Source organism: Oncorhynchus kisutch, linkage group LG17 (assembly GCF_002021735.2).
Source record: "Oncorhynchus kisutch isolate 150728-3 linkage group LG17, Okis_V2, whole genome shotgun sequence".
NCBI classification, from domain to species: Eukaryota; Metazoa; Chordata; class Actinopteri; order Salmoniformes; family Salmonidae; genus Oncorhynchus; species Oncorhynchus kisutch.
In genome coordinates, this window is record NC_034190.2 from 69,420,261 (window position 1) to 69,443,888 (window position 23,628).

At 44.0% G+C, this 23,628-nt stretch overlaps 1 protein-coding gene across 1 annotated transcript; it reads right to left on the reverse strand.

Moving 5' to 3' along the window:
- Window positions 1–5,644: 5,644 nt before the first annotated feature.
- Window positions 5,645–10,571, reverse strand: LOC109908211 (DAZ-associated protein 2). Its single transcript, XM_020506763.2, has 4 exons — window positions 9,995–10,571; window positions 8,992–9,110; window positions 8,621–8,863; window positions 5,645–8,359 (listed from the first exon to the last, which is right to left on the reverse strand). The coding sequence occupies exons 1-4, from the start codon at window positions 10,005–10,007 to the stop codon at window positions 8,231–8,233; spliced, it is 504 nt and encodes a 167-aa protein (XP_020362352.1). The 5' UTR covers window positions 10,008–10,571; the 3' UTR covers window positions 5,645–8,230.
- Between the last annotated feature and the right edge of the window lie 13,057 nt (window positions 10,572–23,628).

A 23,628-nucleotide genomic window follows, 5' to 3' on the forward strand; every position in this document is an offset into this window, starting at 1 on the left:
TCATGTATATATTATCTCAACTAACCGGTGCCCCCAATCATTGACTCTTTAATTATTAGTTTTATTTTGTATGTATTTTTCTTAACTGCATTGTTGGTTAAGGGCTTGTAAGTAAGCATTTCTATGTAAGGTTGTATTCTGCGCATGTGACAAATAAAATTTGATTTGATGGTGCCATGCCATGACAACTGCAGTTTTTGTAAATACTGTCCCACCAAGGACTAACTCAGACTAACGTTAATGGCCAAAGGGGCTGTTCTCCCTCGCTCTCTGTCACTGTCAAATATGTATTTTATTTGTTTAGACCAGAATCATTTTTAGTAGGTTGTCTCTGTTCATCTCTTAAATGTGTTGACTTGCCTCACCATGGCCAGCTAGCTAGCATATCTAACCTAGCTAGTAGCTAACAGTGGAGGCTCCTGAGGGGAGGACGGCTCATAATGTCTGGAACGGCGCAAATGGAATGGCATCAAATCATGTGTTATTTATTTGATACCATTCCACTTTTGCTGCTCCAGCCATTACCACAAGCCTGTCCCCAATTAAGGTGCCACCTGTGGTAACTACATATACTAGCCATCATATTGCTTGCAGCAAGCACCATGCCTGAGCTGTCTCCTCATTTCTTGCTCACTCGCTGTCCTGGCCAGCATAGCAAAGATTATCTACACTGAGTGTACAAACTATTTGGAATACCTTCCTAATATTGAGTAGCACACCCTTTTGCCCTCCGAATATCCTCAAATCGTTAGGGCATGGACGACAAGGTGTCGAACGTATACTACAGGGATGCTGGCCCATGTTGACTCCAATGCTTCCCACAGTTGTCAAGTTGGCTGGATATCTTTTGGGTGGTGGACCATTCTTGATACACAAGGGAAACTTGAGTGTGGAAAAACCTGGCAGCGTTGCAGTTCTTGACACGCTCAAACTGGTGGGCCTGGCACCTACTACCATACCCCGTTCAAAGGCACTTAAATATTTTGTCTTACCCATTCATCCTCTGAATGGCACACTTACACAATCCATGTCTCAAGTCTTAAAAATCCTTCTTTAACCTGTCTCCTCCCCTTCATCTACACTGATGGAAGTGGATTTAAACAGGTGACATCAATAATTGATGATAGCTTTCACCTGGGCTGTATGCCATGGAAAGAGGTGTTCCTAATGTTTTGTACACTGTGTATATATGTGTATGTATATATATATATATATATATATACGGAGTTATTCAGTATATAGTACAGCTTCGCCTCTTCCTCTTTGATCCAGAAATACTTGAAGAAATTAAGAGTATTTCTGTCTGAGCATAGCTAGCAAGCCCAGCCCAGGCAACCACTTTCGCCTCACATTACCAAAGCACCGCCCACCGTGTTTGACAGGTCTAACACACATCGAAAAAGCAAAGGAGCAATGAGGAAACTAAATAGCAAAGTTGAGCATTGATTGATTTATAGAATGTTATTGATCATTTGAATTTTGTCACAATTCATGCAGTCACAAGTAAATTTAAGCTTTTACATTTAATTTTTAAACGTGTCAGTGTTGTACTGTGGAAATTAAATATGAAACACTTTGCTATTTATTTTTCAAATCAGCAGGCATTATGCATACTCAATCATGAAAACGATAATGCTTCAAATTTTGTCATAAATGCATACCCATTTGGAAAAGGAATTAGTTACGCATAGATTTATATTTTGCCCATTTATAATTTTTTATATTGAATAAAGCCACTAATAAACTTCATACACACTAACTGCCACCATAGATTTTTCAACTAACCTGTTCTTGGCTGTACTTTCATCGTTCTCGATTCAGTGAAAAAAATTATTTGCAGTTGCAGATGGTTCTACAAAAAAATTATATTAAATCCATGTTTTGTACCCTGCCATCTTAGCTGCCGCACATCTAGCATTTCCCAGCAGCTTTGCAGGAACTACTAGTTTTTATGCGGCATGCCCAGGTGTAGCATTAGATGGCAGTTCGTCACACAGTGCAACCAAAACAAAGATCTACACACATGCAAGAGGCATATCTCACTCAATACAAAACATGGATTTAATAGCTTTCTGAATTTTCTATGGTTTTTGTAGAACCACCTGCAACTGGAAACTGACATTTCTAAGATACTTTTTTTTCACCGACTAGAGTTTGAAGATTAGTTGAAAAATCTGTGGTGGTTTGTGTAGGGCTTTCCTACAAAGCCCAGTAATGCACACCAAACATCTTTGGCTGTACGCCAGATAATGTGATATGTATCTACAGAATTTAGTACTGTGTTGGTTAGGAATACAGTGCCTTTTATGTCTGAGTTTGTGTGTTGTGTAAACAATGACTGTACTAAGTACTGTACTTTTCATTTGTTCCATAGCTTGTGAATCTGACATCAATCACCATGACTTCTATTCCCATGACAGGTAAGTGGGACGTCCTTTTTTTTGTGTTAGAGAAATGCCATTTTATATGGCACTTATTTCACAAAGAAGACAATATATGTTTATTTGAATTTTGAAGTCCGTGTGTCAATGAAATACTGTAACCATATTTTCCTCTATAGAGTTGATGACACACAACTCTTTTTCATGACGGCTCTGTCTTTACTTCTGATTTAAGGCACTGCGTTATGTCAAATAGATTAAACATGGGCTGGACCTGTTTAGCCGTTTTGTAAGCAGATTACTGTGTAATAAAAAACAGTTCAGATTTCCCTGCATTGAGAAAATGATGCAGTTTCTCATGTTTATACTAGCACAGCCTACAGTATGAAACGGATTGTTTTATGTCTTCAGCAACAGAGATGAGACCTACATCGCTTCCCAGTCATACGGACTCCTCTGTCATTGGAAGTAGGCCTGATTTTATTTTCACTTTTCTTTTCACTTCTGTATGATAAAAACAAAAATGTGCAAAACCCTGTTTTAAAAGTAGACTCCACAAAATGTTGCCACAAGTAGCACCGCAGATATTGAGATAGATGCAAGACTTCACTCTTAGTATATGCGCATGTGCGGTTTACGTTCTGCATCTACGTCATATCCCTGAGTCTACCTTTAAAGCGTATGCATCTATCCTTAGCTGAACTTCTGTCCCTATTCTTAAAGCATTTCTCTCTCTTCTATTCTCTCTCTGTAGTTGTCATCGTACTTGTTCTACTGACGCTAGCTGGCCTGGGTTTCCTTCTGTACCGGTACTTGTGCCACAACAAGGGTGCCTACAGAACCACAGGAGAACCTGCCCCGGGGGAGGACTGTGATCTGGCCCACGGTGACATCGTAACTGATGAAAAGAAGGAGTACTTCATTTGAACTTGATGACGAGGAGGAATGTGAGAACTGTGGGTGGGTGTTTAACAAAATGTTCTCTGCCAAACTGACAATCTTTGATGGACATCTACCATATGTTTGCGGAATTGAAGACCTACATAGATTTTACCCAAGAGAATACACTATCACGTATAAGCTGAGCAAGTGATGAGATTAATTAGTAAAAGTGTGTGCACACTGATGGTTTCACAATTTAACAGTTGTGTGTGTAAAGTAAGAGAACTGTTTTAACACTGGTGGATGGAGGACTTCATGAGATTCTTGTGGGGGAATGTCTAAGATGGCATCATATAATTGTTATCAATCTGCTCCCCTGTGTCAACTCTGAAGGGTTTTCATTTTCTGATTGTATTGGTAAAAAATATATACACAGCGGGGAGAACAAGTATTTGATAACCTGCATATTCGACAGTGTTTCCTACTTATAAAGCATGTAGAGGTCTGTAAATTCTATCATAGGTACACTTCAACTGTGAGAGACGGAATCTAAAACAAAAATCACATTGTATGATTTTTAAGTAATTAATTTGCATTTTATTGCATGACATAAGTATTTGATACATCAGAAAAGCAGAACTTAATATTTGGTACAGAAACCTTTATTTGCAATTACAGAGACCTTCTCCAGATCCTTCAGGTTTCGGGGCTGTCGCTGGGCAATACGGACTTCCAGCTCCCTCCAAAGATTTTCTATTGGGTTCAGGTCTGGAGACTGGCTAGGCCACTCCAGGACCTTGAGATGCTTCTTATGGAGCCACTTCTTAGTTGCCCTGGCTGTGTGTTTCGGGTCGTTGTCATGCTGGAAGACCCAGCTACGACCCATCTTCAATGCTCTTACTGAGGGAAGGAGGTTGTTGGCCAAGATCTCGCGATACATGGCCCCATCCATCCTCCCCTCAATACAGTGCAGTCGTCCTGACCCCTTTGCAGAAATTCATCCCCAAAGAATAGTGTTTCCACCTCCATGCTTCACGGTTGGGATGGTGTTCTTGGGGTTGTACTCATCCTTCTTCTTCCTCCAAACACAGTGAGTGGAGTTTAGACCAAAAAGCTCTCTTTCCATCTCAGAACACATGACCTTCTCCCATTCCTCCTCTGGATCATCCAGATGGTCATTGGCAAACTTCAGACGGGCCTGGACATGCTGGCTTGAGCAGGGGGACCTTGCATGCGCTGCAGGATTTTAATCCATGACGGCATAGTGTTACTAATGGTTTTCTTTGAGACTGTGGTCCCAGCTCTCTTCAGGTCATTGACCAGGTCCTGCTGTGTAGTTCTGGGCTGATCCCTTACCTTCCTCATGATCATTGATGCCCCACGAGATGAGATCTTGCATGGAGCCCCAGACCGAGGGTGATTGACCGTCATCTTGAACTTCTTCCATTTTCTAATAATTGCGCCAACAGTTGTTGCCTTCTCACCAAGCTGCTTGCCTATTGTCCTGTAGCCCATCCCAGCCTTGTGCAGGTCTACAATTTAACCATGATGTCCTTACACAGCTCTCTGGTCTTGGCCATTGTGGAGAGGTTGGAGCCTGTTTGATTGTGTGGACAGGTGTATTTTATACAGGTAAGTTCAAACAGGTGCAGTTAATACAGGTAATGAGTGGAGAACAGGAGGGCTTCTTAAAGAAAAACTAACAGGTCTGTGAGAGCCAGAATTTTTACTGGTTGGTAGGTGATCAAATACTTATGTCATGCAATAAAATGCTAATTAATTACTTAAAAATCATACAATGTGATTTTCTGGATTTTTGTTTTAGATTCCATCTCTCACAGTTGAAGTGTACCTATGATAAAAATGACAGACCTCTACATGCTTTGTAAGTAGGAAACACTGTTGAATATGCAGGTTATCAAATACTTGTTCTCCCCACTGTATATATTTTCCTGGGGGCTAAATGGGAAATTGTATTTCTTGATCAGTAGAAGGCACTGATATTTCTTTTCTTCTCATGCCATTATACATAATTTACCAGTTCAAAACTGGGCAGCTAAATGGGAAATGTTGTTTTGTATCTGTTACTATTACCAAATACACCATCTTGTGTTTGTATGATCTTACTGAAGTATCTGCCAAAGGCAGTAAGTGGCATGAAAGACCTCAATTTGAGACTGCAGGTCTGACATGGCAATAAAGCTTGTTAGTTTTTAATCACTCAGTGTTCAATGTCCTTAATCCAGCTAGCTATAAGCCATAGGTGTTTATGCACGAAACATTTCTTCACCTCTTACGATTTATACAGGGCTGCTTGAGTCCTAATGCATGACACAAATCTGATTTTATAAATGATGGAAAAGCACTCGGAACAGGTAGCATTTCAAATTTCCAAAATATCCTTTATTCTAAATTTGTCACCTTAAATGTTGTTTAGTATAAAAAGTTAACTGCACCAGAGTTTTCTTCCAGACGCATGTCTCAAACCAAAGTGACACTTAGTAATCTTAAAAGAAAGTACTGTAGTCCATCAAATCACTTTAATACATATCCATATTATAAAAATGTTAAAGAGAATCCCTGAACTATAAATGTCCATAAATCCTTCAACAGAAACGTTTACTCCACACTGGCTGTGGTTGGCATGGCATCTACTGGTAAGCATTACGGTACATCATATTGCTAGGTCTAAGCTGCGTTATAAACATGAGTCAGGTCTGGGACAGAAAGAAACTAAACAAAATTGTATGAGCCTTTTTTGTGTAACATTTTGAAAGCTGTGACCCCTTTTTAAACCCTATGATGCATCAGTGTGTTTGGGAATGGGATACACATTTACAGCTGTGCAAAATGAGTGACATGACAACCATGTTTGGAATGGTAGCTAGTCATATGATCAGTGTAACCAAGAGCAGATGCAGTCTGATGATACAATGAGCAAACAGGTTGCATGCTAGGCTAGCAGGTTTCCAGACAGCTGATCAACTGACCAAAGTAACCTGGAATTCACATTTCAGTGAGGACTACATGTTTTAATGGAGGGCCACAAAGATCAAATCTAGGCTATTAAGTCGGATACCCAGTGACACATGAATTTTGATCATAACATACAAGACATGAGTTGCATTACAATACGGAAAAATAAAGAAATTGCACTGAATGTTAATGTTTAAACCAAAATATCAAATTCTTGAATCTAGGCGTTTTCACAAACTGGATCAAACCTAGTGATAGATATGACCTAAAAAGGTTATACGGTAGTTTAATTAGCAGCGCACATAAGTGTATTGGAAAAGAAACAGTTGTGAGCTCGACTGACACAATGCGTATTCATAAATAATGAAATTAACAATTAACAAGTCGGGTATGGGGAACAATTAACAAGTCGGGTATGGGGAACCATTTGCAAGTGATTTGCTGCAGTCCTAAAACATTTAGGAATCTCACCCTGAGTGAAAAGACACTTAAATGAAATTCCTTCAATAAGTTGTACAGGAAAGAGTAGCCTTTGCCTAGCGCTGTATTTGCAGGTTATTAGCATTTGAACTAAAAACAAGTAGCAAAATCTATCATTTCCAGAAGTGTACATAAATTAAATTGTGGCATTTCTATAAAAATTAGCAATGATACATCTTCACAAAATTCAAAGTTGTACAGAGCAAAAGTGCAAAAAGGCATGCAGAACCACCTAGTCACAATTACATTAAACATTTAAATCACCCCCTTACAAAATACAGCAACAAATGCCAGATCGAAAGTCTTAAGTACCTTCAAACCCATCATCACTGTTTGATATGTTTCCTTTTAAAATGTGCCATATTTGAATTATTATAATTAAGTCAATCAAACATTTTGTAGTGCAATCTAGACCATATCTTTGGTACAACCATCTCCGTGGTTATACTTACAAAGTAAGTAACTAGTAATTGATTCAAACAAATCACTTGAAGATGAGACAGAAAATAAACAAACTAGTTATATTTTAATTTAACCCGCAAAGGCTTCATAACACTGCAGCCCTTAAAACCTACTGATCTTAGGTTATTCTACCCTACATGACAGTACTTTGTGTTTTAAGAACAGGTTGTGGGTGCCATTATTTTACTTAACGAAACACTGGGATGATGTTCAACTCTGGGTATCCGACTTAGGGGGAAAAATATATATAACTGCAAAAATGTAAAGCCAACCAACCCTTTCGGTGATCCAAATCTCAATTTGGAAAATCACACTGAATTTCGTTCTTAAGTATTTTAAGTTAATTCGCTTTTATTTAAGTCACGGTGCTGTTTGGCACCCGATTATGTTCATCTACAGTTGCCCAAGAAGGTACAGTAAACCACCATGGCATGTAATAGTCTGGTTAGAATTTTGTAATCCATTCTTGTTTGTTTTGGTTCTTGTTTAACATACCAGTATTCTATGATACTACAATCCGGTGGCCGGAGAAACTGATTTTTTAGATAGGCCTACTGGGCATATTCAACATGCCATGCAACATCAAAAAGAAAAGAGAAAAAAGTATATGTGATGCACTGCTTGGATCATTAGCACTCTTTGTGAGGAAGACATGAGGCCGAGTCCAAATAAACATGAAAAACGGAAATAATAAAGTACAAAAATGGTGACAGTTAAGAGTTTAGATCAATGTCATTCACTCAAAAAGAAAATCTAGCCACTAACATATGAAATGTGTTTTGACTGAAGACAGCAGCACTATCCTTGTAAGGTCAGGGAACCGGTTCAGAAGCCCAAATTATGAATAAGTAATTAAGACTGACTCTGGATCGAAAGTGGAGTACTGTACCTTTTATCGGGGCTCTAAAGTATTACATTCCGTTAAGTGATATCAGTATTGTGGCATGGCCAAGCAGCCCGAAAGGGGTTGGCGGATGGGACAGGAGAGGGAGTCATCATTTTGAATGAGGGAGAGGAGTATGGGGAGAAGTTGTGGCAAATGCTGGCTGTTACCAGATGGTGTACCCACCATTGGAACCACCCATGAAGAAGTTGTTCTTGCGCTGTGTCATCATGACGTTGGCACCCTGCATGGCGGCCAGCTGAGCTGCATTAGGCATGTGGCCAGGAGGTGGGGGCTGTGATGTGTTTAGGTGAGGGAGAAAGAAAGTCACATGCATGAGTAACTTTACCAATATCTGTTAATCAACAACACAGGCAATATACTTGGCTCCTCCCTTGTACTTATTATGGTTATCGATTACTTTCCTCTCACGTGGTTGTCTAAGTCTAAAGTAGACACAAACTGAAAGGAAACAACAAAAACCAGCAAACACGCCACCCACCAGGAATTGAGCTTGACACCTCTGATATAGGCATGGTGTTTTGCAGATACTCACAGGGATGGAAGCACTGTTGCTTTGACCAAATCGAGCACCAGCATCATATCCTCCCTCCACTAGCACAGTGGAGCCAGGGGGATACATGGCTCCCATGGGGTAGTATGCCATGGGGACGTTGTGGCCCATTGGTCCAACAGCCATGGACTGGGGCAGTTGCATGTACATCTGAGTGCCAGGGTACTGGGCCATTTGCTGTAGCTGGCCAGCCTGAGATGGGTGCACATACCTGGGCTGATAAATCTTTGGAGTAATGAAAAGAGGATGAAAGGGGGAGTGTTAGACAGTCTGTCAGTGTGTTTGTATTGATATGATTGTGAATAATCTTCACAAAAGTAGATAACACATTTATTCCAAGTATAAATGTTTACCTCAGAGTATGCAGGTGGTGCGTCTGTGTAAGGGGGTGCCTGAGGAGACACTTGCATAGCAGGGGGGTAGATGGGTGCACTGCTCTGCTGTGGGTACACAGCTTGCTGGGGATAGGAACCTGTGATACACAAAATAATATTATGCTATTATCACTACCAACACTTTGTTTTACTCAAACGTCACACAATTGCAAAACATTATTGAATGCCAGATTGTTAATCTACGACCACTCTTCGTGGGGTCGGAATAAAACAGATTTTTCCAGTTCAGGGATACAATATGGGCGTCACTAGTTAACACAGCCACAGTCATAAACACCGTTAATTTCTACAATTTATCTTTAAAATCAGAACCTAACCCATACACCTAACCTTAAAAAAATTAAATCATTCAATGAAATCGTACGATGGGCAATTTTGACTTTGTGGCTGTGTTGTCTAATGGGAACAACAGTATTTTCAACCAAACTTCCGTTTCCACTGAAACGGATGTGGGAACTCCGCTCAGGCGTCTTTTTACGCCTGCTACATTAGGTTAATCTACAACAGACCGTTCTAACAAAAGAAATGTACCCATGACTGGCTAACAGAACAGAGAAATACTTCCTTCGTCAATATAATGATTACAGTTGGCTAGTTAGCCACGTTAATATAGTCAGAACAATACAGTTAATCAATTTACATAAGTGACTATGACAGGTCCTACTGTTAACTCATTAGCTAAATGGTGTTGTATTCATGGTTGAGGTCAGTGTACGCGGCTACGCGCTAAATAGCCTGTAAAAAACGCTAGCTAGCTAACGTTACGTATTTGGCAACAGATATAAGCTAGCTGGCTACTTACCGGTCGACTCTTACAATTTAAACAACTGTAGCTATTTATCCAATTCATAATGAAAACGACGACGGCCAGGTAGACCGCGCAGTCTAGCTTGCAGCTAACTAACGTTAGCCGCTGTTAGCTAGCTTATTCAACAATGATTTTGGACGTTAGCTAAATTACCTTTGTTGTTCATTGTCCTGAATTGGTGTGTGGTTTTCTGAGTCGAAGACGATGATTCTGAAGTTGTATGTATTTTTCTATCAGGACCGTTTTAATACTAAAAACGGAGATAACAGTTCAGAGTTACGTGACCGTTCACTTCCTTATTTTTCTCTGGATTTTCTGATTGTTGTGATGTGGATGCAGTTAGCTACGTAATGTGGGCTCCCTTCAATGGGGGGGGGGGGGGGGAATTCGATTATCTGTCCCGGATTACCCAGTTTGGAGGTGTTTGTTTTGGGTGAATGTAATTATATTCGTGTTGGGGCCGGGATGATTCCCGGGTGTGAGCGGTGAGCCAGGTGTGCCCCGTACAAAACCCACGGTGAAATCGGCTCAAAACAAAAGTGACATAGCCTAGGCTTGATTAAGCACGTGGACTAATGAGTAGGATTCATTGTTTTCCCATGCAAAAGTGATTGCTTCTGATAAAAACGCGGTATCTGCTTTCCAAATTAAGAACTCTAGTTTAAAAATTCAGACATATTTTATGGAAAAGAGATTTATGTTTCAGGACGATGCACCATGCCGCCTTATTGACATGACCGAGCGACGCACATTCCTGTTCGAATTATGCCCGTTTACGTCACGGGCCATAGACCGGTACACCCCGGCTCAGGTCAATAGAACTCCCTCAATGGCTCCGTTACTCCCATTCAATTGGTGAAAGTGTGTGAGCTGATGTAAATTGTTTTACATTATTTAACTGGCTCAATTTTGTTGGTATAATATATTTACTGCATGTTCCATGGTATGAGAAACATGGGCACCTTTACCAGACCTAGATACAAACTGTTCGATAACATTAATGAGAATGAAAAACAAATATTTGCAATAGTCAGCAAGAAGGAGCTAATCGTGGACACAGTCGTAAAGTGTTGTTGTGAGTGGACCATGATAGTTCATTAGTGATGTGGACCAGAGGAACTTGAAGCTCTCGATCCGCTCCACAACCCCGTCGACGTGGTTGGGGCGTGCTCGGCCTTCCGTTTCCTGAAGTCCACGATGTCGTGTCTTGCTGAATCATAGTGGAAACAGTAAGAAAACATTAACGACGTTGCGTTGGTCAAGTAGACCTCAGTTTAGCTTCTTAGTCAGCTAACTGACGTTAGCAGCTGTTAGCTAGCTAGAGAGCTCTTTTGTCTTGCTCCTGATAATGACAACGCCTCTTCCCCCTCAGCAGATTGAACATATTCGGCATGGGCCTTAATATCCTTAATTCATTTTTTATTTATTTAACCTTTATTAAACTAGACAAGTCAGTTAATAAGACAAAATATATTATTTATAATGATGGCCTACAGCTGCCAAACCCGGACGACGCTGGGCCAATTGTGCGCGCCCTATGGGACTCCCAATCACGGCCGGTTGTGTTACAGCCTGGAATCAAACTAGGTGTCTGTAGTGACGCCCGAAGCACTGATATGCAGTGCGCCCCCTCCCACACAAAAAAAGTTATACAGCTGAACCATAGAGAGCATCATGACTCTTTAACTCACTGCTTGGAATAGCAACTGATTGGCATCTGACCGCAAAAGCTGATGCTACTGTTTATAATCAATTCTGCCACGTCATCCCTAAAAAACCCATTTGAAATGGATAGTTTATCAACATCATTTATCAATTGGCAATATCTCACCACATCAACACTAATGGGTGATGACATAGCATATTTATTGAAAATATTTGTTATACATAATTCTGATCATTAGGTGACCGGTAGTCAATTCTTGGTAGGAATATTTTAGCTTTAATGATAGAGGACATTGTGATTGAACAGACAATAGAGAGCACTGGCTATGGGTTTAATGAAAGATTTTAAATAATCTTAGCTCTCCCTTTGAGATCCAGTGCACTACAAATTCATAAGACGTTTTCTTGCTCAATACAGGTTCAGTGGACCCACTTATTGTATGGGATGCCTTTAAATGTGCCGTTAAAGGCTTTTCAATGACATTTTCATTCCAAAAGGTCTCGTCAACGGAGAATAGAACATCTAACATTAGACATCAATGGTGTAGATAGGCTAAATGTATACAGAAGCACTGAATAATCTAGACGCAAAACAAAAAGTTTGAGGAACTTATTCAGGAAAGATCTGGTTTAATTTATCTAAAAAACAGACTAAATTGGATGGGGAATGGCGAAAATTCACCAAGTTTTAACCTTCAATATAGAAACGCTACCAAAAAGAACAGATTTTTCCAGTTCAGGGATACAATATGGGCGTCACTAGTTAACACAGCCACAGTCATAAACACCGTTAAAAAGAACCTAAAAAATATTAACAAACGATGGAAAAATCCTTCTCTCTCCAACAGAGATTTTGTTCTCTTGTCAAGTTCATACAACCTCACTTGACGAGGAGTTTTGTGACATCCTTCTCCCCACAACAACAATAGATCTTATGCATGCCTAATTAATTGCACAATTGATTCATTTCAGACGGGGAAACCCCTGGTCTTGACAGCATTCCAATAGAGATATATCAAACTTTGTATGAACTACTGAAATATCCATTACTATCATGTTTTAATTACTCATAAATGACAAAATGTCAGACATCCAAAATGAGGGGCTGATTCATCTCCTACTTAAGCAGGAGCCAGGGGAGCAATACAAAGACCCAGTCTCTTTTAAAAAATGTGGAGGCTCCTCACCTTTCAATGTTGTGATGCAAATCAATATTGGCAAAATCTATTGCTCATAGAATAAAAAACATCTTACCGGACCTTATTCGTTAGAAATTAGAAAACTACTTGAAATATTGGAAAACTATTTTATGAGAATGCAGGGAAGCCAGGTATAATCTTTATAGTGTATTTTGAGAAAGCTTTTTATACAGTATGTCTAGGATCTGTTTATACAGTGTCACGACTTCTGCCGAAGTTGGTCCATCTCCTTGTTCGAGCGGTGTTCGTTGGTCGACGTCACCGGTTTTCTACCCGCCACCGATCCACTTTTCATTTTCCATTTGTTTTGGCTTCATTGTACACACCTGGTTTCCATTCCCATAATTATATGTTCCTTATTTAACCCTCTGGTTCCCCCATGGTTTTGTGCGTGTTTGTTTGTTGTAAGTTGGTCTGTATTTGTGAGCTTGATTATATTCCTTCTTGGAATATTTGTTGTTTTGAGTAAAGTTAAGTGAATTACTCATCTCTGCGTCCTGCGCCTGCCTCCGCCTTACCTGCTACACCTAGACACCTTACAGAAACACGCACCTGAAAATGGAGTCAGCAGGTGCACAAAGCCCTCCTTTGTTAAAAGAGGAGCGTGTCCAGCAGCACGCAACCATGTTGCATAGTCTCTGCACAGCCATGGATCGCGTGCTGCAAACAATGGAGCGATGGGAGAGAGGAGGTTGTTCAGCGCCCCATCATCATCACAACAACCTGTCCACCCCTCCTTTACCTGGTCCCAGTGGGATTTGGCTTGCGCTCCCGAGGGAATATGATGGGACGGGTGCCAGGGGTTCCTACTTCAGCTGGAGCTCTACCTGGCGACCGTCCACCCGGCTCCTTCGGGACGTGAGAGAGTGTCCGCCCTCATCTCCTGTCTATCTGGGAAGGCTCTGGAGTGGGCCAACAATGTATGGGGAGAGGGCGACATGGCGTTGGACCACTATGAGGATTTCACCCGCTGCTTCCGGGCGGTTTTCGACCATCCGCCTGAGGGTAGAGCGGCGGGGGAATGCTTGTTTCACCTAAGGCAGGGGACGAGGAGTGCACAGGACTTTGCTTTGGACTTCCAAGCCCTGGCCGCCGGCGCGGGATGGAATGACAGGGCCCTGATCGACCATTAACGGTGGAGTCTGCGCGAGGACGTCCGTCGGGAGCTGGCCTGCAGGGACACCACCCTTACATTCGACCAGCCGGTGGACAACCTGCTGGCCACCCGCGGACGTCCAGATCGGGGTCCGTCAGTTCCATCCCCCAGCACCTCCGCTCCGACACCCATGGAGCTAGGAGGTGCTGCTCTTAGTGTGACCGGAGGGGGGACCATTCCCTGCACCATCTGTGGCCGCAGAGGGCACACTGCTAGTTGGTGCTGGGGGGGTTCCTCAGGGAGTCGAGGCATCAGGCAGGGCAGTGTCGTGTCACCCCAGGTGAGTAGGCACCAGACTCACCCAGAGCCCCCTGTTGCTCACATGTTTGTGTTTATAGAATATCCTGAGTTTTCCCCGCATTCCCAGCAGAAGGCGCTAGTAGATTCAGGCGCAGCTGGGAACTTTATTGACCGTTCATTTGCCCATAGTTTAGGGATCCCCATCGTTTCTGTTGATATGCCCTTCCTTGTGCACGCCTTAGATAGTCGACCATTAGGGTCAGGGCTGATTAGGGAGGCCACCGCTCCACTATGCATGGTTACGCAGGAGGGTCATGAGGAGAGAATCAGTCTCTTTCTTATTGATTCTCCTGCATTTCCCGTGGTGCTGGGCCTACCCTGGTTGGCCTATCATGGCCCCAATATTTTGTGGCAACAGAGGGCTCTCAAGGGATGGTCACGAAAGTGCTCGGGGAGGTGTGTAGGTGTTTCCATCGGTGCGTGCGACTACGGTGGAGAGTCCAGACCAGGTCTCCACCCTGCACATCCCCTCAGAATATGCCAATTTGGCTCTCGCCTTCTGTAAGAAGAAGGCAACTCAACTACCACCCCATCGACGGGGGGATTGTGCGATAAATCTCCTGGTATACGCAGCACTTCCCAGGAGTCACGTGTATCCTTTGTCACAGGAGGAGACGACGGCTATGGGAACATATGTCTCTGAATCTCTGGGGCAGGGATACATTCAGCCTTACACTTCACCTGCCTCTTCGAGTTTCTTTTTTGTGAAGAAGAAGGATGGAGGTCTGCGCCCGTGTATTGACTATCGAGGTATCAATCAGATTACTGTGAGGTACAGCTACCCGCTGCCTCTCATAGCCAGTGTGATCGAGTCAATACACGGGGCACGCTTCCTCACAAAATTGGATCTCAGGAGAGCTTACAATCTGGTGCGTATCCGGGAGAGGGACGAGTGGAAGACTGCATTTAGTACCACCTCTGGGCACTATGAGTACCTTGTCATGCCGTACGGATTGATGAATGCTCCATCAGTTTTCCAGGCATTTGTAGACAAGATTTTCCGGGACCTGCATGGGCAGGGTGTAGTGGTGTATATCGACAACATTATTTTATACTCCGCTGCATGCGCCGAGCATGTGTCCCTGGTGCGCAAGGTGCTTGGTCGACTGTTGGAGCATGACCTGTACGTCAAGGCTGAGAAATGTCTGTTCTTCCAACAGTCCATCTCCTTCCTAGGGTACCGCATTTCCACGTCAGGGGTGGAGGTGGAAAGGGACCACATTTCAGCCGTGCGTAATTGGCTGACTCCAACCACAGTAAAGGAGGTGCAGCGGTTCTTAGGGTTTATCAACTACTACCGGTGGTTTACTGGGGCTTTGGTCAGGTAGAGGCTCCCATTACCTCACTGCTGAAGGGGGGACCGGTGTGACTGCAGTGGTCAGCTGAGGCGGACAGGGCTTTTGGTCACCTGACGGCTTTGTTTACCTCGGTTCCCGTGCTGGCTCATCCGGATCCCTCCTTGGCATTCGTAGTGGAGGTGGACGCGTCCAAGGATAAGATATGAGCTGTGCTGTCTCAGCGCTTGGGTACGCAACCAAAGCTCCGCCCCTGTGCCTCCTTTTCGAAGAAGCTCCGCTAGGCGGAGCGAAACTATGATGTTGGGGACCGGGAGCTGTTGGCTGTCGTAAAGGCTCTGAAGGCGTGGAGGCATTGGCTTGAGGGGGCTAAACACCCTTTTCTCATCTGAACTGACCACTGCAATCTGGAGTACATCCAGGCGGCGAGGAGACTGAACCCTTGCCAAGCAAGATGTGCTATGTTTTTCACCATTTTGTTTTCACCCTATCCTACAGACCAGGTGCCCAAAACGCTAAGGCAGACACACTGTCCCGGGTGTATGAAACAGAGGAGCGGCCCATGGATCCCACTCCCATACTTCCGGCTTCTTGCCTGGTGGCACCGGTGGTGTGGGAGCTGGACATCGAGTGGGCGCTACGTACAGAGCCCACTCCCACCCAGTGTCCAGCTGGGCGTCTGTACGTTCTGTCTGCTGTCTGCGACTGTTTGACCTATTGGGCCCACACGTCACCCTCCTCTGGTCATCCTGGTATCGGTCGGACAGTGCGCTGTCTTAGTGGGAAGTACTGGTGGTCCACCTAGGCTAAGGACGTGAGGGCTTATGTTTCCTCCTTCTCGGTGTGCGCCCAGTGCAAGGCAGCTAGACACCTGCCCAGAGGGAAATTACAACCCCTACCCGTTCCACAACGGCCGTGGTCACACCTGTCGGTGGATTTCTTGATGGATCTTCCTCCGTCACAGGGAAACACCACGATCCTGGTCGTTGTGGATCGGTTTTCTAAGTCCTGCCGTCTCCTTCCTTTGCCCGGTCTCCCTACGGTCCTACAGACTGAGGAGGCCCTGTTCACTCACGTCTTCCGGCACTACAGGGTGCCTGAGGACATAGTTTCTGATCGGGGTCCCCAGTTCACGTCCAGGGTCTGGAGGGCGTTCATGGAACATCTGGGGGTCTCGGTCAGCCTCACCTCAGTTTTTCACCCCGAGAGTAACGTGCAGGTGGAAAGAGTTAACCAGGATGTGGGTAGGTTTCTGCGGTCCTATTGCCAGGACCAGCAGAGGGGGTTATCAGCCGGTTCTGGCACAGTGGCATCAGAGCCAGATCGAGGCACCTGCGGTGGATGAATGGTTTAGGCGCTCGGAGGAGACCTGGGACACCGCCCATGTGCACCTGCAAAGGGCCATAAGGCGGCAGAAGGTGAGCACCGCCCGCCACCGCAGTGAGGCCGGGTCTGGCTCTCGACCCTCCACCTGCCCTGCTGGAAGCTAGGTCCGCGGGTTGTGGGACCATTTAAAGTCCTGAGGAGACTGAACAAGGTTTGTTACAGGTTACAGCTCCCCCTGATTACCGTATTAACCCCTCGTTCCATGTGTCTCTCCTCAGGCCGGTGGTGGCTGGTCCACTCCAGGAATTTGAGGTGCGGGAGGTTCGTCTGCCCCCTCTGGACATCGAGGGGGCCCCGGCGTATGCTGTTCGAGCCATCATGGACTCAAGGTGTCGGGCGAGACGCCTTCAGTACCTCGTGGAGTGGGAGGGGTACGGTCCGGAGGAGAGATGCTTGGTGCCGGTGGAGGACATCCTGGACCCTTCATTGCTGCGGGAGTTTCACCGTCTCAAATCAAATTTATTTATATAACCCTTCTTACATCAGCTGATATCTCAGTGCTGTACAGAAACCCAGCCTAAAACCCCAAACAGCAAGCAATGCAGGTGTAGAAGCATGGTGGCTAGGAAAAACTCCAGAGAAAGGCCATAACCTAGGAAGAAACCTAGAGAGGAACCAGGCTACGAGGGGTGGCCAGTCCTCTTCTGGCTGTGCCGGGTGGAGATTATAACAGAACATGGCCAAGATGTTCAAATGTTCATAAATGACCAGCATGGTCAAATAATAATAATCACAGTAGTTGTCGAGGGTGCAGCAAGTCAGCACCTCAGGACTAAATGTCAGTTGGATTTTCATAGCCGATCATTAAGAGTATCTCTACCGCTCCTGCTGTCTCTAGGGAGTTGAAAACAGCCGGTCTGGGACAGGTAGCACGTCCGGTGAACAGGTCAGGGTTCCATAGCCGCAGGAAAAACAGGCCGTGCTGGAACAGCAGCACGGCCAGGTGGACTGGGAACAGCAAGGAGTCATCATGCCAGGTAGTCTTGAGGCATGGTCCTAGGGCTCAGGTCTTCTGAGAGAGAGAGACAGAAAGAGAGAATTAGAGAGGGCATACATAAATTCACACTGGATATGACAGGAGAAGTACTTCAGATATAACAAACTGACCCTAACAAGCCCCCCGACACATAAACTACTGCAGCATAAATACTGGAGGCTGAGACAGGAGGGGTCAGGAGACACTGTGGCCCCATCCGATGATACCCCTGGACAGGGCCAAACAGGAAGGATATAACCCCACCCACCTTGCCATAGCACAGCCCCCACACCACTAGAGGGATATCTTCAACCACCAACTTACCATCCTGAGACAAGGCTGAGTATAGCCCACAAAGATCTCTGCCACGGCACAACCCAAGGGTGGGCGCAGACCCAGACAGGAAGATCACGTCAGTGACTCAACCCACTCAAGTGACACACCCCTCCTTGGGACGGCATGAAAGAGCACCAGTGACTCAACCCCTGTCATAGGGTTAGAGGCAGAGAATCCCAGGGGAGAGAGGGGAACCGGCCAGGCAGAGACAGCAAGGGCGGTTCGTTGATCCAGAGCTTTTCCGTTCACCTTCACACTCCTGGGCCAGACTACACTCAATCATATGACCCACTGAAGAGATGAGCCTTCAGTAAAGACTTCAAGGTTGAGACCGAGTCTGCGTCTCTCACATGGGTAGGCAGACCATTCCATAAAAATGGAGCTCTATATAGGAGAAAGCCCTGCCTCCAGCTGTTTGCTTAGAAATTCTAGGGAGAATTAGGAGGCCTGCGTCTTGTGACAGTAGCGTACGTGTAGGTATGTACGGCAGGACCAAATCGGAAAGATGGGTAGGAGCAAGCCCATGTAATGCTTTGTAGGTTAGCAGTAAAACCTTGAAATCAGCCCTTGCTTTAACAGGAAGCCAATGTAGGGAGGCTAGCACTGGGGTAATATGATCAAATTTTTGGTTCTAGTCAGGATTCTAGCAGCCGTATTTAGCACTAACTGAAGTTTATTTAGTGCTTTATCCGGGTAGCCGGAAAGTAGAGCATTGCAGTAGTCTAACCTAGAAGTAACAAAAGCATGGATACATTTTTCTGTATCATTTTTGGACAGAAAGTTTCAAGAGGTCAAATATATAGTGAAAACAATACTGGTCCTAAAACAGAACCTTGAGAAACACCGCAATGTCAGAGGACAAACCATTCACAGAGACAAACTGATATCTTTCCGACAGATAAGATCTAAACCAGGCCAGAACTTGTCCGTGTAGACCAATTTGGGTTTCCAATCTCTCCAAAAGAATGTGGTGATCGATGGTATCAAAAGCATCACTAAGGTCTAGGAGCACGAGGACAGATGCAGAGCCTCAGTCTGACGCCATTAAAATTTAATTTACCACCTTCTCAGTGCTATGATGGGGTCTAAAACCAGTCTGAAGCATTTCGTATACATTGTTTCTCTTCAGGCAGGCAGTGAGTTGCGGCGCAACAGCTTTTTCAAAAATTTCTGAGAGGAATGGAAGATTCGATATAGGCCGCTAGTTTTTTATATTTTCTGGGTCAAGGTTTGGCTTTTTCAAGAGAGGCTTTATTACTGCCACTTTTAGTGAGTTTGGTACACATCCGGTGGATAGAGAGCCGTTTATTATGTTCAACATAGGAGGGCCAAGCACAGGAAGCAGCTCTTTCAGTAGTTTAGTTGGAATAGGGTCCAGTATGCAGCTTGAAGTTTTAGAGGCCATGATTATTTTCATCATTGTGTCAAGAGATATAGTACTAAAACACTTGAGTGTCTCTCTTGATCCTAGGTCCTGGCAGAGTTGTGCAGACTCAGGACAACTGAGCTTTGGAGGAATATGCAGATTTAAAGAGGAGTCTGTCATTTGCTTTCTAATGATCATGATCTTTTCCTCAAAGAAGTTCATGAATTTATTACTGCTGAAGTGAAAGCCATCCTCACTTGGGGAATGCTGCTTTTTAGTAAGCTTTGTGACAGTATCAAAAAGAAATTTAGGATTGTTCTTATTTTCCTCAATTAAGTTGGAAAAATAGGATGATCGAGCAGCAATGAGGGCTCTTCAATACTGCACGGTACTGTCTTTCCAAGCTAGTCGGAAGACTTCCAGTTTGGTGTGGCTCCATTTCCGTTCCAATTTTCTGGAAGCTTGCTTCAGAGCTCGGGTATTTTCTGTATACCAGGGAGCTTGTTTCTTATGACAAATGTTTTTAGGGGTGCAATTGCATCTAGGGTATTGCGCAATATTAAATTGATTACCTCAGTTAGGTGGTTAACTGATTTTTGTCCTCTGACGTCCTTGCGTAGGCAGAGAGAGTCTGGAAGGGCATCAAGGAATCTTTGTGTTGTCTGAGAATTTCTAGCACGACTTTTGATGCTCCTTGGTTGGGGTCTGAGCAGATTATTTGTTGCGATTGCAAACGTAATAAAATGGTGGTCCGATAGTCCAGCATTTTGAGGAAAAACATTAAGATCCACAACATTTATTCCATGGGACAAAACTAGGTCCAGAGTATGACTGTGACAGTGAGTAGGTCCAGAGACATGTTGGACAAAACCCACTGAGTCGATGATGGCTCTTTAAGCCGTTTTGAGTGGGTCTGTGGACTTTTCCATGTGAATATTAAAATCACCAAAAACTAGAATATTTTCTGATATGACTACAAGGTCCGATAGGAATTCAGTGAGGAGCGCTGTATATGGCCCAAGAGGCCTGTAAACAGTATCTATAAAAAGTGATTGAGTAGGCTGCATAGATTTCATGACTAGAAGCTCAAAAGACGAAAACATCATTTATCGTAAATATTAGCGACACCTCCGCCTTTGCGGGATGCACAGGGGATATGGTCACTAGTGTAACCAGGAGGTGAGGCCTCATTTAACACAGTAAATTCATCAGGCTTAAGCCATGTTTCAGTCAGGCCAATCACATCAAGATTATGATCAGTGATTAGTTCATTGACTACAACTACCTTTGAAGTGAGGGATCTAACATTAAGTAGCCCTATTTTGAGAGGTGAGGTATCACGATCTCTTTCAGTAATGACAGGAATGGAGGAGGTCTTTATCCTAGTGTGATTGCTAAGGCGAACACTGCCATGTTTAGTTTTTCCCAACATAGGTCGAAGCACAGACACGGTCTCAATGGGGATAGCTGAGCTGACTACACTGACTGTGCTAGTGGCAGACTCCACTAAGATGGCAGGCTGGCTAACAGCCTGTTGCCTGGCCTGCACCCTATCTCATTGTGGAGCTTGAGGAGTTAGAGCCCTGTCTATGTTGGTAGAAAAAGATGAGAGCACCCCTCCAGCTAGGATGGAGTCCGTCACTCCTCAGCAGGCCAGGCTTGGTCCTGTTTGTGGGTGAGTCCCAGATAGAGGGCCAATTATCTACAAATTCTATCTTTTGGGAGGGGCAGAAAACAGTTTTCAACCAGCGTTGAGTTGTGAGACTCCCCCTAACTGGGAGGGGGCCAGAGACAATTACTCTATGCTGACACATCTTTCTAGCTGATTTACACGCTAGGTGATCCACTCGTCCTCCGGGCCGTCCCCGAGGCTGGTGTCGGCGTGCTGCTGGAGCCGCGCGTCACGACTTCCGCCGAAGTAGGTCCCTCTCCTTGTTCGTTCGGCGGTCGATGTCACCGGTTTTCTAGCCGCCACCGATCCACTTTTCATTTTCCATTTGTTTTGTCTTCATTGTACACACCTGCTTTCTATTCCCATAATTATATGTTCCTTATTTAACCCTCTGGTTCCCCCCATGGTTTTGTGCGTGTTTGTTCGTTGTAAATTGGTCTGTATTTGTGAGCTTGATTATTTTCCTTCTTGGAATATTTGTTGTTTTGAGTCAAGTTACGTGAATTACTCATCTCTGTGTCCTGCGCCTGCCTCCGCCTTACCTGCTACACCTAGACACCTTAAAATACAGTGCATTCGGAAAGTATTCAGACCTCCTTCCACAAGCTTCACACAATAAGTTGGGTGAATTTTGGCCTATTCCTCCTGACAGAGCTGGTGTAACTGATTCAGGTTTGTCGGCCTCCTTGCTCGCACACACTTTTTCAGTTGTGCAACATGATGCTGCCAACCCCGTGTTTCGTTGTTGGGATGGTGTTCTTCAGTTTGCAAGCCTCCCCCTTTTTCCTCCAAACATAATGATGGTCATTATGGCCAAACAGTTCTATTTTTGTTTTATCAGATCAGAGGACATTTCTCCAAAAAGTACGATCTTTATCCCCTTGTGCAGTTGTAAACAGTAGTATGACTTTTTTTAATGGCGGTTTTGGAGCAGTGGCTTCTTCCTTGTTGAGCAGCCTTTCAGGTTATGTCGATATAGGACTTGATTGACTGTGGATATAGATACTTTTGTACCTGTTTCTTCCGGCATCTTTACAAAGTCCTTTGCTGTTGTTCTGGGATTGATTTACACTTTTCACACCAAAGTACATTCATCTTTAGGAGACAGAACGCGTCAACTTCCTGAGCGGTGTAACAGCTGTGTGGTCTCATGGTGTTTATACTTGCGTACTATTGTTTGTACAGATGAACGTGGTACCTTTAGGAGTTTGGAAAGTCTTGGCTGATTTATTTGGATTTTCTCATGATGTCAAGCAAAGAGACACTGAGTTTGAAGGTAGGCCTTGAAATACATCCACAGGTATACCTCCAATTGACTCAAATTATGTCAATTAGCCTATCAGAAGCTTCTAAAGCCATGACATCATTTCCTGGAATTTTCCAAGCTGTTTAAAGGCACAGTCAACTTAAATCTGACTTTTCCCAATTTAAACATATTTTTTACAAATGTTAAACCTACAGTACCTTATACATCCAGGTGTTTCTCCGTTTGTAACTCACCCACCAAAAATCTGCTGTTTTACATGTGTTATTTTTGCTGGTCTAATTCCTAAAATGGAAAAACAGAAGAATCTGTGTGCTCTATAGTGATAATAGTTCACATGCTGCTGTTCGATATCGCAGGTTTGTGGCATCGATGAAAAAATTATTAAATCTTTACTTCAAGGTCAGATGTTTATATGTTATGTATAAAAGGCATCTATGCATTGTTAACTATTTATTTTTCTTTGAATTGTTGGGGTATTGTTCAGGTATTTGACATAATTATTTTTTTTGTTTATTTTTTTTTACCCCCTTTTCTCCCCAATTTTGTTATATCCAATTGGTAGTTACAGTCTTGTCCCATCTCTGCAAATCCCACACGGACTCTGGAGAGGCAAAGGTAGAGAGGCATGCAGCCTCCGAAGCACGACCCCGTCAAGCTGCCCTGCTTCTTGACACACTGCTCTCTTAACCCGGAAGCCAGCCTCATCAAGGTGTTGGAGAAAACACCGTACAGCTGGTGACCAAAGTCAGCGTGCATGAGCCTGGCCGCCACAAGGAGTCGCTAGAGCCCGCCAAACCCTCCACTAACCCGGACGATGCTGGGCCAATTGTGCGCCGCCTCATGGGTCACACGGTCGCGACCGGCTTCTACACAGCCCGGGATTGAGCCCGGATCTGTAGTGACGCCTCTAGACCGCTGTTCCACTCAGGAGGCTTGACGTGATTGATGGGTGTCTAGGTGCATTGTTGTCAAGTAAATATGCTTATTCATTCATGATTATGGATACATTCTGCAACGAGTTAGCTGGCTTTGAATCTGCAACAGAACATGTCAACAAGTTAGTTCTGAATTGCTTTAATACAGCAGTGCATTCGGACACCATTAATTTAAATAGATTTCACCTCGATCATATACTGCATATAATTTTAAAGATGCACTGTCGCTTTAAG

Bases quoted from the DNA above. Each gene is read 5' to 3' on its own strand.
- LOC109908211 (XM_020506763.2), bottom strand. The intron at 8,864-8,991 runs GTAAACATTTAT...ATTACTCCAAAG, and splicing joins CACCACCTGCATACTCTGAG to ATTTATCAGCCCAGGTATGT. The intron at 8,360-8,620 runs GTGAGTATCTGC...AACACATCACAG, and splicing joins GCAACAGTGCTTCCATCCCT to CCCCCACCTCCTGGCCACAT.